The sequence below is a fragment of the Pristiophorus japonicus genome, chromosome 14, assembly GCF_044704955.1.
Source record: "Pristiophorus japonicus isolate sPriJap1 chromosome 14, sPriJap1.hap1, whole genome shotgun sequence".
Taxonomy (NCBI): Eukaryota; Metazoa; Chordata; class Chondrichthyes; family Pristiophoridae; genus Pristiophorus; species Pristiophorus japonicus.
The window spans coordinates 71,995,855-72,013,092 of NC_091990.1; the positions used below are offsets into that span (position 1 = coordinate 71,995,855).

At 45.8% G+C, this 17,238-nt stretch overlaps 1 protein-coding gene across 1 annotated transcript in view; it reads right to left on the reverse strand.

The window, feature by feature from the left end:
• Window positions 1-17,238, reverse strand: part of LOC139279608 (GATA zinc finger domain-containing protein 14-like) — a 319,765-nt gene that overhangs the window by 44,456 nt on the left and 258,071 nt on the right. Inside the window, exon 44 of the mRNA XM_070898724.1 lies at window positions 14,929-14,973. Coding sequence (XP_070754825.1) covers window positions 14,929-14,973 — 45 coding nt within the window. The remainder of the gene's footprint in view (window positions 1-14,928; window positions 14,974-17,238) is intronic.

Sequence of the window (17,238 nt, forward strand, 5' to 3'; positions counted from 1 at the left end):
TACAGATATCTGTAAAGCAGTTGATGGAGGGGATAAGGGGGCAGAGACTAAGTGGAAGATTTTAAAGTAAGAGTGGGAATTATTGCAAGCTGAAAAATGCAAGGAGGCCATTCTCCGTGCAAAGGCTAAAGATGCATTGGAGGAAGAAAGATGCACTAGATATTTTCTAGAGCAAGAGAAGTTGCGACAAAGGTTGGAGAGTTGAAGGTTGGGGAAAAGATCATTAATGAAAGTGAGCAAATTATGAACCCAACTTAGCTTTTATCAAGAGTTATACACAAAAGAAGACATTACCAAATAGAGTTTAAAGGAGGATGAGAGCTGACTATGGATGTACTCTCTGTGTAGTCACGCTGTGGTTGGATAAGATGGAAACTTGTTTACCTGATGTACTATCAATAAGGTTTACACTGTGTACATACATGCTGGCACCACTAGAGGGTGCAACTGGTGGAGACCGGGGGTTTCCTGCCTTGGTGCAGGGCCCAGTATAAAAGGCTACACACCATGATTGTGCCTCACTCTGGAGTTTAGAATAAAGGACCAAGGTCACTACAGTTTGAGTACAACACATTACCTCATGGAGTCATTCATAAGTACATTACAGACATAATAACTGGCGACGAGAATAAGGGCTTTCACGCGATCATGGCTACCTTTGGCACATTAAAAGACTTCGCCGAGGGTGATGATTGGGATGCTTTCACGGAAAGGCTCAAGCAATATTTCGTAGCAAATGACCTGGCAGGGGAGACGGACACGTTGGCGGAGAAGCGCAAGGCTATACTGCTGACCAGTTGTGGTCCTGAGGTCTACCGCCTCATCAGGGTCTTGCTGGCACCCACGAAGGCCAAGGATAAGACATAAAATGAGCTGACTGAACTAATTCACGACCAACTTAAACCAAAAGAGAGCATCCTCATGGCCAGGCACAGATTCTACATTCATCGCAGTCCTGAGGGCTAGGAGATTGCAAAATATGCTGCCGACCTCAGGAGACTTGCGGCACCATGTGATTTTGGCAGGCACCTCAACGAAGCATTGCGCAACATCTTCGTTATGGGAAATAGCCATGAGGGCCTCCTTCACAAGCTATTATCTACCGACACACAGTCAACCTGCAGAAAACCATCAGCATCAGTCAGGCGTTCATGACCTCGACAAGCAGCACCAAGCAAATCATTCATCCTGTGGATTCAAACCTGGCAAGTACTGTACACAGAATGGTGCCTTTCATAGGCAAGACTGTAGAACGTGGCTCTGCCCAAGGCAGAGAGCACAGACCTCCGGGTTCCAGAACTCCGAGTCCGTTGAGGGGTGCTAATCGAGTAGCACCATGCTGGCGTTGCGGAGGAAACCATAGGGCTCACCGGTGTCGGTTTGCTGAGTACGTATGCAAAGCCTGTAACACGAAGGGCCACCTCCAGCGTATGTGTAAAAGAAATACGACTCACCGTCCAGCAGAGGAGTCGGTAGATGACTTTGAATCCAGCGGGGAGTACGGGGAGTATGATGATTTGGCCAGAGAGGCAGCTTGGCCCCAAGAAGTGTATGGAGTGTATACCTGCACCACCGATTGTCCTCCGGTGAAGATGGAAGTCGAGGTAAACGGCTTTCCAGTCTTCATGGAAGTGGACACGGGAACGAGCCAGTCAATGATGAGCCAGGATGTCTTCGAGAGGCTATGGAACGAAAATTGACCCGAGCTGGTTCCAGTACAGGAAAAGTTGCGCACCTACACCAATTAACTGATCACAGTCCTTGGTAGTGCGGATGTAAGTGTAATCCATAATGGCGTGGTGCACAAGTTATCTCTGTGGATTGTTGCAGGTGATGGTCCAACGCTGCTCAGAAGAAGGTGGATGGGGAAGATCCAGTGGAAATGGAAGACCTCTTCAATCCAGCAATCGATGTCCCCCGTGCTCAGAGGCAGAGCAAAACCTCGCCTTCGCTTGGGCCAGACACCAGAGAACAGACCAGCACAGCACCTGAGGTATAGACTGTCCATCACGACTGCGTGGCAATGATCTGACCGGAACGACTTAAAAGTACCTTCCTGACTCCAGTAGCAGGACTCGTGGGGAGGAAGATCAAATTCACAGGTACCCTTCCAGCTTTTGTGGCAGAATCGCGGGAGAGAAAGATCAAGGCAGTCGACCTCAAGGACAGAGGCAAGATGGCGTTCCTGCTGCAGCGAGGGGCAGCGTGGCTGAAAAAAAAGATGGCTGCGGCAATATCACGAGGTGCAACGCCGAGGGACCAATACGTGGTGTCGAACAAAGGATTTGATTGGGGTAAAGCCAGCAGAATTCTCTTAAAGGAGACTTGCAACCAACTGAACTTCGAGACATGGCAATCAATGTAATGAACTGATTAAGATTGTGAACAAAATGTTGTTGCGAATTGTCGGTACTATTCCTAATGTAAAGAACAAAATGTTGTTACGAGATGTCGGGAATAGTGTGTCCCCAAAAGTAGCAAGCGCGCGACCGCAGGAGAGTGAAGGAACTGATCTTGATACCCTGCCCCAGGTCTATCCCACGCTGCAGGCACTATTCGCCACGGACCCGGAAACAAAAACGGCGCCAATACGCGCAATCGGCCGCCGTTGCCCACCATCCGGGTGGAGACAGCGCAGCCCCCAGACCCAGTTGCTACCTCGGCCATGTCCGAGAGCGAAAGGTCAGAACCAACGAGCTCCCCAAACGGGACCTGGAACAGTCAGGTTCCCAACACCGTTGGAGAGCAGGCAGAAGACTCTACAGCCCTCAAAGGAGGACAGGGAGGCCACACACATCTGTGGTTCTGCCCACCAATAGGCAATGGCAAAGGCCCTGAGTCCTGGCTAGGTGAGCGAACCAAGCCCACCCTGCTAGCAGGGGGTGCAGCGCCGCCATCAGACGACTAGGACCACGTCCGGTTGCTCTGGAACTAGTGTCCTCGCATACCTGTACTGCTACCTCAGTACTGACCATGACTAAACCATGAATGCAATCTACCCAATCCTGGCACACGACCGTAAAACATAATGTATGTAAGTCACTGAGCCTGGGTGTCACGATACAAACTGTTTTTTAAAAAAAAAAAATAAAAAAATAAAAAATTTCTTCCTTTCTTTGTACTTACATTAACATACAGGATCAGGCACCGTGCAACGGGCCAGCTGCATGATCTCGCTGTGGGGGAACAATGGATTTATGTAGCCATGGACACACACATGGATCACACCCAGAACCCACTGGAACCTCCACCGCATCATCGAACCATCCAAACTGGTAACCACTACCCAATGTTGTGGCAAAAGGACTTGGGGGTTAACAGGGAGAGAGCGAAGCCAAAGCACAGCCAAGGTGCAAGGGCTATTGGCACTAAAGTCTGGGAAGAGCTAAACCAGAACAGAGAGTGCAAAGGTAATTGGCACAAAGGATTTGGGGGAGAGTGATGTTGTATATGCTGACTATGGACGTACTCTCTGTGTAGTAACTGTATAGTTGCATAAGATGGAGACTTGTTTACCTGATGTACTATCAATAAGGTTCACGCTATATATATACATGCTGGCACCAAAAAGGGTACAACTGGTGGAGACCGGGGGTTTTCTGCCTGGTGGCAGGGCCCAGTATAAAAGGCTGCACACCATGCTTGTGCCTCACTCTGGAGTTTGGAATGAAGAACCAAGGTCACTACAGCTTGAGTACAACACATTGCCTCATGGAGCCATTCATAAGTACATTACAGACATGATAACCATATGTGACAAAGAAGTAGGGTTAGCGGAAATAAAAGTAGCAATAAGTGGAATGAAGGAGGTGGGGCGGGGTGGAATCGCACGATCCGATAGACTGCAGAATTTTATAAAGAATTTTTAAAGGTTTTGGGGCCGAAATTCGGGAACGGACCGCAGAGTTTGGGCGGGCGACCGAAAAAATCGATTGGCCGCCGCAGTTGGATGAATTTCCCTCCCCGAGCCATATTCAGCTCGGTGGGGGGGGGGGGATTTGAGCGGTGTGCACTTCCGCCGAAAACGGTGCGGTGAAGCTGCTGCAAAGAGCTCTGCAGCGTGGGGGCTGCTGAAAAGCTACCCGGTCAGAGATTTTCAGCTGCAAAAAGGTAGGACTTTTCCCAGCAGTGCCCCGGCGAGGTATTCAAGTCAGTCCTCGAACGGGACGTCGCTGGACTGTTGCCACGATCGGGACCCTTTGGTAGGGAAATAGGTTTATTAATTTTAATATTTTTATTTAAGATTACAGTATATACTGTGTTTATCTTTTAATAGTTTTATTAATTATTGTTTTTATTTAAGATTACAGTATCCACTCTATTTACCTTTTAATAGTTTTATTAATTGTTTTGGCTCATTCAACCTGCTGAGTACTGCTCAGAGGTTTGCACATACCTTTGTACAACATTCAGGTCTGACAGTTTAGTGGAGTCCTGTGGGCTGCAGAGTCCTGAGGATGGGAAGTGTGTTGGGAGGGCGACAACTGAAGCAGGGTGGCACACAGGAGAAGGCGCGCCGTCAGCACCATGCAAAGAGGCAGCGGGCAAGGAAGGCAGCAGCCATGATTCGTACATTCTGCACCAGACCAGTGTGCCCGCCGTCTTCACCGGCCCAAATCAGGATTGCGGTTGGCTGCTTGAGGACAAGGGATATCCCCTGTACACTTGGCTGCTCACTCCACTGCGGAACCCCAGAACAGCGCCAGAGCATGCATACAATGTCGCTCATTGTGCCACTAGGTGCATCATCGAGCAGTGCTTAGGCATCCTTAAGCAGAGGTTCCGGTGCCTGGGCCACACTGGTGGCACCTTGCCGTATTCTCCTCAATGGATCTCCATGATCGTCATGGTCTGCTGCATGCTGCACAACCTGAGGGGACAGCCGCTGGAGGTCGAGCCAGCAGTACCACCTGAGGAGGAGGAGGAGGAGGCGGCGAAGGAGGAGACGGCGGAGGAGGAGATGGCGCATGGAGGATGAGGAGGAGATGGCGCATGGATGAGGAGGAGATGGCGCATGGAGGAGGCGGCGAAGGAGGAGGAGACGGCGCAGGAGGAGGAGGAGGACGTGGCACAGGAGGAGGATCCCCGTCGCCCCATTGCCACCCTGGAAGGGCTGAGTGCAGACTGGCCAGCACCCTCCTGGGAGGGTGCATCCTCACATATCATCATCATCATCATCATGGGCAGTCCCTCGGAATCGAGGAAGACTTGCTTCCACTCTAAAAATGAGTTTTTAGGTGGATGAATAGTCCAATACGAGAACCATAGTCCCTGTCACAGGTGGGGCAGATAGTTGTTGAGGGAAAAGGTGGGTGGGAATGGTTTGCCGCACGCTCTTTCTGCTGCCTGCTCTTGATCTCTGCATGCACTCACATATATGGAGGTGTCTTGACACCTCCCCTGCAATCTCCCTCCATTCATTATGTATTGGCGGTCTGCCAGGTCCCCCACGTCATGAAACAATATTCTTCTTCTGTCCTTCACACCGTCCATCAGTGTCTCCAGCTCCATATCAGTGAACCTATTGGCTCTCCTTGCACGTCTTACACCAGCCATCCTTCCAAACTCCTTCCCCCCCCCCCCCCGCCCCCCACCCTCAGGGCCTTGCTGCAAACCCTGGCCCTTGTTAGAAACCCTTACCTGCATGCTGAATTTCTCAGTGATGACGCTCAAATTAAGACAGCTACACCGCTGAAAAATCCACTTTGGTTCATTAGCACTGGAACCTATTTGTTCACTTTTGGAGCTGAATATGGGGTGGCCCAGCCACAAAAATATTTTGGCGCCAATGGCCACAAAAAGGTGGGGGGGGAGCAACAGCTTTCCAGCGGTACTGAATTTCGGGCCCTTTAAGTCCATTGATCTTAGAGGTTTTTAAGGAGATTAAAACTGAGGGAGGGATCATAAACTTAGCTTATAAAAATAAATGGCAGGGAAGGGTTAGAAGGGATCTGAAGAATTGAAGGTCCGTCACATTATTAAATGTGGTTTACAAGATCTTGCTGAGAGACATGGCAAATCGTATGAAGGAGATGATGCCACAGATAGTTTCACACTCACAGTCCTATGGCGTCATAGGCTGGGACATCGGTGACTCTGTGGTCTCAATCCAAGATGTGATACAACTCATGGAAGAGAGTGGGCGGTAAACTTATGTGCTAAAGATGGATCAAAGGAAAGCCTTTGATAGAGTCTCTCATGAGTTTTTATTGATGGTTTTGGAAGCATTTGGTTTTGGGGAAAATTTCATTGAGTGGATAAAGATTTTTTTTATTCAAACACATTTAGCTGTGTTAAATGTAATGGTTTTTTTTAGCCAAGTTTAGCCAATGCAAAGATCAGTGAGACAGGGTTGTCCCTTGTCCCCATCGTTGTACACGTTGAACATAAGAACATAAGAAATAGGAGCAGGAGTAGGCCATACTGCCCCTTGAGCCTGAAACACCATTTAATATGATCATGGCTGATCCCTTATCGGTTAAGAAACTGTCTATCTTTGTCTTAAATGTATTCAATGACCTAGCTTACACAGCTCTCTGAGGCAGCGAATTCCACAGATTTATGACTCTCAGAGAGAAGAAATTCCTCCTCATCTCAGTTCTAAATGGGGGGCCCCTTATTCTAAGATTATGCCTCCTAGTTCTAGTCTCCCCTATCAGTGGAAACATCCTCTCTGCATCCACCTTGTCAAGCCCCCTCATAATCTTATACGTTTCGATAAGATCACCTCTCATTCTTCTGAATTACAATGTGTATACGCCCAACCTACTCAACCTTTCCTCGTAAGTCAACCCCCCCATCTCCGGAATCAACCTAGTAAACCTTCTCTGAACTGCCTCCAAAGCAAGAATATCCTTTCTTAAATATGGAAACCAAAACTGTATGCAGTATTCCAGGTGTGGCCTCACCAATACTCTGTATAGCTGTAGCAAGACTTCCCTGCTTTTATACTCCATCCCCTTTGCAATAAAGGCCAAGATTCCATTGGCCTTCCTGATCACTTATGGTACCTGCATACTAACCTTTTGTGTTTCAATCACCGGGACCCCCAGGTCCCGCTGTACTGCAGCACTTTGCAATCTTTCTCCATTTAAATAATAACTTGCTGTTTGATTTTTTTTTTCTGTCGAAGTGCATAACCTCAAATTTCCAACATTATATTCCATCTGCAAAATTTTTGCCACTCACTTAGCCTGTCTATGTCCCTTTGCAGATTTTTTGTGTCCTTCTCACACATTGCTTTTCCCCCCATCTTTGTATTGTCAGCAAACTTAGCTATGTTACACTCGGTTCCTTCATCCAAGTCGTTAATATAGATTGTGAATAGTTGGGGTCCTAGCACTGATCCTTGTAGCACCCCACGAGTTACTGGTTGCCAACCCGAGAATGAATTATTGATCCCGGTTGATAGCAGAACCAGTAGGTTACATGATACGAAAGGAACAAGGCGTAGCGGGATTGTGGTTCCCATTTCCGGGCAGGTGTCGGTGATACACCTATGCAGAAGACACGACCTTAACGTTGAGAGATGGGGAGTGAGTGAGCAAAGCTATGGGAGTAGTGGAGGAGTATTGTAGAACTTCAGGAGCCAGAGTAAATTATAGTATGTCCCAATGCCTGGTTGTGGGAAGGCAGGGGGGGAGGGGGGGAGGGGGGGGAGGGGGGGGAGGGGGGGTGGTGGTTGGAGGAAAGCCCTTTTAAGGTGGTGGAGATTTTAGAAGTTCTGTGGGTGCATATGGGGTGGAAGAAGGATAGGGATGAAGTGGATCGACTAAATTGGGAACCGAAAGTTATGAAAATTAACAAGATTTTGGGAAGATGGGAAAGATGGTTGAAAGTGCAAGGAAGAGCGACAGTGGTGTCAGCTCTCCTGTTATCGAAACTATGGTACTTATTGATGGTGGAGAATATTCTTGAGTGGGCGGAAAAGTCTATCCAAGAGGCTTGTGTAAAGTTTTAATGGGAAGGGAAACCAGCCTTGGTTGCTTACAATACCAACATTGGACAGCGAAATCAGGGAGAACTCAATTTCCCAGATATTAATTTGAAGAAAAAGTCCTTTAGAATTAAATGGGTGAAGAGATTTCTTCAGAAGTCAAATTCAGGTTTTTGTAAGAGTTGTTTCCAGCACTTTTTTATAATTAAGTGGGATAGGAAGACGGGGAATATTTTATATGTATTACAACAGTATGTTTTTGAAATCGATGAAACCTCTCCCTAGGTTTTATAAGGGGGTTTGTAGACACTTGGGGCCCAATTTTTAAAAAGTGTGCAGTTTATGCCCAAAGGTGCTGAGGAATTTTTAGAAGAGCCCTTATTTTTGAACAGGTGGATCAACATTGAAGGAGCGGTATTATTTAATCAAGCTTTTATAAAAGCTGGCATTATACAAGTGAAATATGTATTATATGGGATAATTCCAGATTGGTTGCCGGAAGCGGTAGTGAGGGACATGGTTTGAGAGGAGGATCAGGAGGTAGAGGAAAAGCAATTATGATCATGTATGAGAAGATTGTAAGGGCAATGCCACAGGATTGGATGGAAGAAATAAATATGCAAGTCTCTGAAGGAGGTATAATACGTCCCACTTTTCTAAGCTTTCTGCTGGAGAAAACATAAGAACATAAGAATTAGGAACAGGAGTGGGCCATCTGGCCCCTCGGGCCTGCTCCGCCATTCAACAAGATCATGGCTGATCTGGCCGTGGACTCAGCTCCACTTACCCGCCCACTCCCCATAACCCTTAATTCCCTTATTGGTTAAAAATCTATATCTGTGATTTGAATACATTCAATGAGCTAGCCTCAACTGCTTCCTTGGGCAGAGAATTCCACAGATTCACAACCCTCTGGGAGAAGAAATTCCTTCTCAACTCGGTTTTAAATTGGCTCCCCCGTATTTTGAGGCTGTGCCCCCTAGTTCTAGTCTCCCCGACCAGTGGAAACAACCTCTCTGCCTCTATCTTGTCTATCCCTTTCATTATTTTAAATGTTTCTATAAGATCACCCCTCATCCTTCTGAACTCCAACGAGTAAAGATCAGTCTACTCGATCTATCATCATAAGGTAACCCCCTCATCTCCAGAATCAGCCTAGTGAATCGTCCCTGTACCCCCTTCCAAGGCTAGTATATCCTTCCTTAAGTAAGGTGACCAAAACTGCACGCAGTACTCCAGGTGTGGCCTCACCAATACCCTGTACAGTTGCAGCAGGACCTCCCTGCTTTTGTACTCAATCCCTCTCGCAATGAAGGCCAACATTCCATTTGCCTTCCTGATTACCTGCTGCACCTGCAAACTAACTTTTTGGGATTCATGCACAAGGACCCCCAGGTTCCTTTGTACCGCAGCATGTTGTAATTTCTCCCCATTCAAATAATATTCCCTTTTACTGTTTTTTTTTCCAAGGTGGATGACCTCACATTTTCCGACATTGTATTCCATCTGCCAAACCTTAGCCCATTCGCTTAACCTATCTAAATCTCTTTGCAGCCTCTCTGTGTCCTCTACACAACCCGCTTTCCCACTAATCTTTGTGTCATCTGCAAATTTTGTTACACTACACTCTGTGCCCTCTTCCAGGTCATCTATGTATATTGTAAACAGTTGTGGTCCCAGCACCGATCCCTGTGGCACACCACTAAACACCGATTTCCAACCCGAAAAGGACCCATTTATCCCGACTCTCTGCTTTCTGTCAGCCAGCCAATTCTCGATCCATGCTAATACATTTCCTCTGACTCCGCGTACCTTTATCTTCTGCAGTAACCTTTTGTGTGGCACCTTATCGAATGCCTTTTGGAAATCTAAATACACCACATCCATCGGTACACCTCTATCCACCATGCTCGTTATATCCTCAAAGAATTCCAGTAAATTAGTTAAACATGATTTCCCCTTCATGAATCCATGTTGCGTCTGTTTTATTGCACTATTCCTATCTAGATGTCCCGCTATTTCTTCCTTAATGATAGTTTCAAGCATTTTCCCCACTACAGATGTTAAACTAACCAGCCTATAGGCCCCAAGTTTCCACACGCGGCAAAACAGGCGCCCCTCCGAGCTGGGCGCCCGTTTTTCGCGCCGAAAACGGCGCCTGAAAAAACATGCGCTATTCTCGAGCGCTTTGCAGCTCGATGTCAGCTTGGCGCGGCGCCCAGGGGGCGGAGCCTACCACTCACGCCGATTTTGTAAGTAGGAGGGGGCGGGTACCATTTAAATTAGTTTTTTTCGTGCCGGCAACCCTGCGCATGCGCGTTGGAGCGTTCGCGCACGCGCAGTGTGAAGGAAACATTGGCACTCGGCCTTTTTTGTCGTTCTTTGTAGCTGTTCAATTTTTTAAATTTTTTAATAAAACCACATTGCCCTTCCATGATCAGCACTGAGGCTTCTTGCAGCAGGGAGAAGGCTGCAGGAAGCCTCAGAAGTTGAGGCAGCCGTTTCCTGACGGGCCCGACCGACGGCAGGGGTGCCTCCCCCCCCCCCCCCCCCCTGCCGTCGGGAATGGCTGCCTCAACTTCTGAGGCTTCCTGCAGCCTTCTCCCTGCCTCCCCACTGCTGCCATCGGTCGGGCCCTCACTGCCTCCCCCCCGCTGCCGTCGGTTGGGCCCTCACTGCCTCCCCCCCACCGCCCCCTGCCGTCGGGAACGGCTGCTGCCGTCGGTCGGGCCCTCATTGCCTCCCCCCCCCCCGCCGTCGGGAACGGCTGCTGCCGTCGGTCGGGCCCTCACTGCCCCCCCCCAGCCGTCGGGAACGGCTGCCTCAACTTGTGAGGCTTCCTGCAGCCTTCTCCCTGTCTGAAAGGCCTGCCTGAAGCACTTTCACACAGGTAGGAACATGGTTTATTTAATCTTTGCCTATAAATTTTTATTCAGGTTGGAATTATTTGTATAAGTATAACTAAGGATTTATTGTAGAATGTAATGACTTCCCTTCTCTTCCCCCCCCCACTCCCACCTCGTTCCGGACGCCTAATTTGTAACCTGCGCCTGATTTTTTAATGTGTAGACAAGGTTTTTTCAGGCCTACAAAAATCTTCACTTGCTCCATTCTAAGTTAGTTTGGAGTACATTTTCACTGTGGAAACTTTCAAATCAGGTGTCAGTGGACGGACACGCACCCTTTTGGAAAAAAAAATTCTGTTCAAAAGTGAAACTGTTCTACCTGACTAGAACTGCAGAAAACTTAAATGTGGAGAATTCCGATTTCTAAGATACTCCGTTCTCCACCAGTTGCTCCTAAAAATCAGGAGCAAATCATGTGGAAACTTGGGGCCATTGTTACCTGCCTTTTGTCTACCCCCTTTTTTAAACAGAGGCGTTACATTAGTTGCTTTCCAATCCGCTGGTACCTCCCCAGTGTCCAGAGAATTTTGGTAGGTTATAACAAATGCATCTGCTATAACTTCCGCCATCTCTTTTAATACCCTGGGATGCATTTCATCAGGACCAGGGGACTTGTCTACCTTGAGTCCCATTAGCCTGTCCAGCACTACCCCCCTAGTGATGGTGATTGTCTCAAGGTCCTCCCTTCCCACATTCCCGTGACCAGCAATTTTCGGCATGGTTTTTGTGTCTTCCACTGTGAAGACCGAAGCAAAATAATTGTTTAAGGTCTCAGCCATTTCCACATTTCCCATTATTAAATCCCCCTTCTCATCTTCTAAGGGGCCAACATTTACTTTAGTCACTCTCTTCCATTTTATATATCGGTAAAAGCTTTTACTATCTGTTTTTATGTTTTGCGCAAGTTTACTTTCGTAATCTATCTTTCCTTTCTTTATTGCTTTCTTAGTCATTCTTTGCTGTCGTTTAAAATTTTCCCAATCTTCTAGTTTCCCCACTAACCTTGGCCACCTTATATGCATTGGTTTTTAATTTGATATCCACGGTTGGTTATCCCTTCTCTTACCGTCCTTCTTTTTCACTGGAATATATTTATGTTGAGCACTATGAAAGAGCTCCTTAAAAGTTCTCCACTGTTCCTCAATTATGCCACCGTTTAGTCTGTGTTCCCAGTCTACTTTAGCTAACTCTGCCCTCATCCCACTGTAGTCCCCTTTGTTTAAGCATAGTACGCTCGTTTGAGACACTGCTTCCTCACCCTCAATCTGTATTACAAATTCAACCATAAAATGATCACTCATTCCGAGAGGATCTTTTACTAGGAGATCGTTTATTATTCCTGTCTCATTACACAGGACCAGATCTAAGATAGCTTGCTCCCGTGTAGGTTCTGTATCATACTGTTCTAAGAAATAATCCCGTATGCATTCTATGAATTCCTCCTCCAGGCTACCCCGTGCGATTTGAGTTCACCAATCGATATGTAGGTTAAAATCCCCCATGATTACTGCCGTTCCTTTTTCACATGCCTCCATTATTCCCTTGATTATTGTCCGCACCACCGTGAAGTTATTATTTGGGGGCCTATAAACTACGCCCACCAGTGACTTTTTACCCTTACTATCTCTAAAAAGGGAGGAGTTGGTCCAATTTGACAACTGTAATACTTGAGATTTCTATCGGATATTTAGGGAATGGAGATTTAAAGCACCTGCTGGTCAGGAGTTTAGGCAGAGTATATACCCACAGCTGGACTTCAGCAGGATTTGGAAGGGAGTGTGGGCCAATTTTAAATGCCCAGAGTGGATTGAACTGGATTTCAAATTGGCTCATAACCGGATTTGTCCCATAATAGTCTTATGTAAGATTGGGCGAGGAGAGGTGGGATGCGGGATGAGACTCTGTCCCATTTGCTGGTGTTACATCTGCAGTTAAAGGATTTTAAGTACTATATTCGACAGTGGTGTGAGGTTTTCTTGCTGGGTGAGGACCGAAGAGCCGAATGGGAATCATGTGGGACTCAATTTTGAGATGGGGATTGCAAGAGAGTCTGCCCGAGTCTAGCGGAACAGCAGTTAATGTTCACTTTGGCGCGATTTGTGATTGTGCAAAGAAGGAATGCTCTCTTTTTTTAAGGGGAGGAGAATAAACCTAAAAGTGTTTTAAATATAAACTAAAAGATCATTATAAGGCTCTGTGGATGTTTTATTCAGAAAATAATTTAAAGATAGTATTTTATGATCAATTTGTAAAATACAATAGATTATTATATGTCACAGGTGACAAATTAAACTTGAGGTTTTAATGTTAACATATGTTGGAGGAACAGCTGTGCAGAGGGGCGGAATGGATTTTTATGATATAATGGAATGATCACGATGTTGTAAATGTTCAATAAATATTAATAATTAGAAAAAAAAGTAGGTACCGCTCTCACCTTTGAGTTAGAAGGTTGTGGGCTCAAGTCCACTATAGTGACTTAGCACAAACGTCTATGCTGATACTCCAGTGCAGGACTGGGGGAAGTGCTGCACTAAAGGAGCTGCAGTCTTTCAAGGACCCGTCTACTCTCTAAGGAGAATTAAAAGATCCCATGGCACTATTTTAAAGAAGAGCAGTGGAGTTATCCCTAGTGTCCTGGCTGTTATTTATCATCCAATTAACATCACTAAAGCAGATTACCTGGTCATTATTACATTATTGTTTGTGTGGGAGCTTGCTGTGCGCAAATTGGCTGCCGCATTTCCTACATTACAAAAGTTACTACACTTCAAAAAAAATTTACTTTGTTGGCTGTAAATGCTTTGGGACGTCCGGTAGTCGTGAAAGGCGCTGTATAAATGCATGTCTATGTTCTTGCAATGGACTTGTCATATGAGCAGAAAAGGGGAAGATGAAATTCAATCCATAGAAGTGTGAAGTAGTGCATTTGGAGAGGGCTAACCAGGGAAGGGAATACACAATAAATGGTATGATACTGAGAAATATAGAGGAGAGAACTTGGAGTGCATGTCTACAGATCTCTAAAGGTAGCATGACTGGTCGATAAGGTGGTTAAGAAGGCATAAGAGATACTTTGTTTCATTAGCCAATGCATAGAATATAAAATCATGGATGTTATGCTTGAACTGTATAAAACTCTAGTTTGGCCACAGCTCCCACGTGATCCCATGTTTCTCCCACCCATGATCCCATGTATCTCCCCCGCCCGTGATCCCATGTTTTTCCCCCTCCTGATCCCATGTTTCTTCCCCGCCCGTGATCCCATGTATCTCCCCCGCCCGTGATCCCATGTTTTTCCCCCTCCTGATCCCATGTTTCTTCCCCGCCCGTGATCCCATGTTCCTCCCCCCCATGATCCCATGTTTCTTCCCCACCCATGATCCCATGTTTCTCTTCTCCGCCTTCGCTCAGCCTGTCCACCACAGACATGTCACCTATATTGGAAAAAGGACTCGTAGACTGCATTTTGCATGATGTGGAAGCACCACAGCTGGAGTGGAACAGTGTGCTACTGAGAGAGTGAGCAGTAGGATTGTAAAAATTTTCTTCGTGCTTTTCAGAACATATAATACTTAATTACAGGGAATGATTGAGGAGGAGACCATTGCATCATTTAGCTGAAATGTTAATAGACATGTGAATAGAGGAAAATACAGGGATGTGAAGATACTGGCCCAATGGGATGAGTTTTAAAGTGTAAAAAATGATTGTCATTATTACTGGATTAACACACGTATGACATTCCTCTGTCTGTTAATTAAAATAGACTGTACTAAAATAACACATGGAAGAATGTGACATGAATTATTATTCTTGTGCCAATTTAGTAACTTCCAGACTTAAATCGTGACAACATCTTTCATTTTGAAATACCAATCTTCAAGCCAATGATTGACACATTGTGTTTGAAATAAATGGTTCATTTACTGCCACATGGTAGTATAACTCTTGGGAATATTTACTGATAGTTTCAAATTTTCCACAGAAACATCCAAATATCATGTACTAAAACATCCTGTGCATCTTTTATGACTTTTTGTGAGATCATTACAAAATGATTCAATTTATATAGGAATTAGATACCTGCTGTTGATGTCAAGATTGTTGTCGGTACCATTGTTGATAAAGCTGTAAAGTAAAGATTTGACGGTTTAGGTGAGGAGGATACTGAGCAATTCCATCATCTTTCAATGTGAAATACTAGAAATGAAGTGAATAAACCAGTGGAAATAAGCAGCATTGTTGTGTGAGGCCCCTTGGGGAAGAGTGACCATAATATGGTAGAATTCTTTATTAAGATGGAGAGCGACACAGTTAATTCAGAGACTAGGGTCCTGAACTTAAGGAAAGGTAACTTCGATTGTATGAGACGTGAATTGGCTAGAATAGACTGGCGAGTGATACTTAAAGGGTTGACGATGGATAGGCAATAGCAAACATTTAAAGATCACACGGATGAATTTCAACAATTGTACATCCCTGTCTGAAGTAAAAATAAAACGGAGAAGGTGGTTCAACCATGGCTAACAAGGGAAATTAAGGATCGTGTTAAATCCAAGAAAGAGACATATAAATTGGTCAGAAAAAGCAGCAAACCTGAGGACTGGGAGAATTTTATAATACAGCAGAGGAGGCCAAAGGGTTTAATTAGGAGGGGGATGAAGAGAAAAAAATTAGTGAAAACAAACGTCGTCAAATTCAGGTGAATTTATAATGGGAAACAAAGAAATGGCGGACCAGTTAAACAAATACTTTGATTCTGTCTTCACGAAGGAAGACACAAATAACCTTCCGGAAATACTAGGGGACCGAGGATCTAGTGAGAAGGAGGAACTGAAGGAAATCCTTATTAGGCGGGAAATTGTGTTGGGAAATTGATGGGATTGAAGCCCGATAAATCCCCGGGGCCTGATGGTCTGCATCCCAGAGTATTTAAGGAAGTAGCCCTAGAAATAGTGGATGCATTGGTGATCATTTTCCAACAGTCTTATCGACTCTGGATCAGTTCCTATGGACTGGCGGGTAGCTAAAGTAACACCACTTTTTAAGAAAGGAGGGAGAGAGAAAACGGGTAATTATAGACTGGCTAGCCTGACATCGGTATTGGGGAAAATGTTGGAATCAATTATTAAAGATGAATTGGCAGCACATTTGGAAAGCAGTGACAGGATCGGTCCAAGTCAGAATGGATTTATGAAAGGGAAATCCTGCTTGACAAATCTTCGAGAATTTTTTGAGGATGTAACTAGAAGAGTGGACAAGGGAGAATCAGTGGAAAAGGCTTTTGACAAGGTCCCACACAAGAGATTGGTGTGCAAAATTAAAGCACATGGTATTAGGGGTAGTGTGGATAGAGAACCGGTTGGCAGACAGGAAGCAGAGAGTCGGGATAAAGTGGTCCTTTTCAGAATGGCAGGCAGTAACTAGTGGGGTGCCGCGGGGCTCAGTGCTGATACCCCAGCTATTTACAATATACATTAATGATTTGGATAAGGGAATTGAGTGTAATATCTCCAAGTTTGCAGATGACACTAAGCTGGGTGGCGGTGTTAACTGTGAGGAGAATGCTAAAAGGCTGCAGGGTGACTTGGACAGGTTAGGTGAGTGGGCAAACGCATGGCAGATGCAGTATAATGTGGATATATGTGAGTTTATCCACTTTGGTGGCAAAAACACGAAAGCAGAATATTATCTGAATGGCGGCAGATTAGGAAAAGGGAAGGTGCAATCAGACCTGAGTGTCATGGTACATCAGTCATTGAAAGTTGCCATGCAGGTACAACAGGCGGTGTAGAAGGCAAATGGTATGTTGGCCTTCATAGCAAGGGGTTTTGAGTATAGGAGCAGGGAGGTTTTACTACAGTTGTACAGGGCCTTAATGAGACCTCACCTGGAATATTGTGTTCAGTTTTGGTCTCCTATTCTGAGGAAGGATGTCCTTGCTATTGAGGGAGTGCAGCGAAGGTTCACCAGACTGATTCCCGGGATGGCAGGACTGACATATGAGGAGAGATTCGATCGACTGGGCCTGTATTCACTGGAGTTTAGAAGGATGAGAGGGGATCTCATAAAAACATATAAAATTCTGACGGGACTGGACAGGTTAGAAGCAGGAAGAATGTTCCCGAAGTTGGGGAAGTCCAGAACCAGGGGACATAAGGGGTAAGCCATTTAGGACTGAGATGAGGAGAAACTTCTGCACTCAGAGAGTTGTTAACCTGTGGAATTCCCTACTGCAGAGAGTTGTTGATGCCAGTTGATTGGATATATTCAAGAGGGAGTTAGATATGGCCCTTACGGTTAAAGGGATCAAGGGAGAGAAAGCGGGAAAAGGGTACTGAGGTGAATGATCAGCCATGATCTTATTGAATGGTGGTGCAGGCTCGAAGGGCC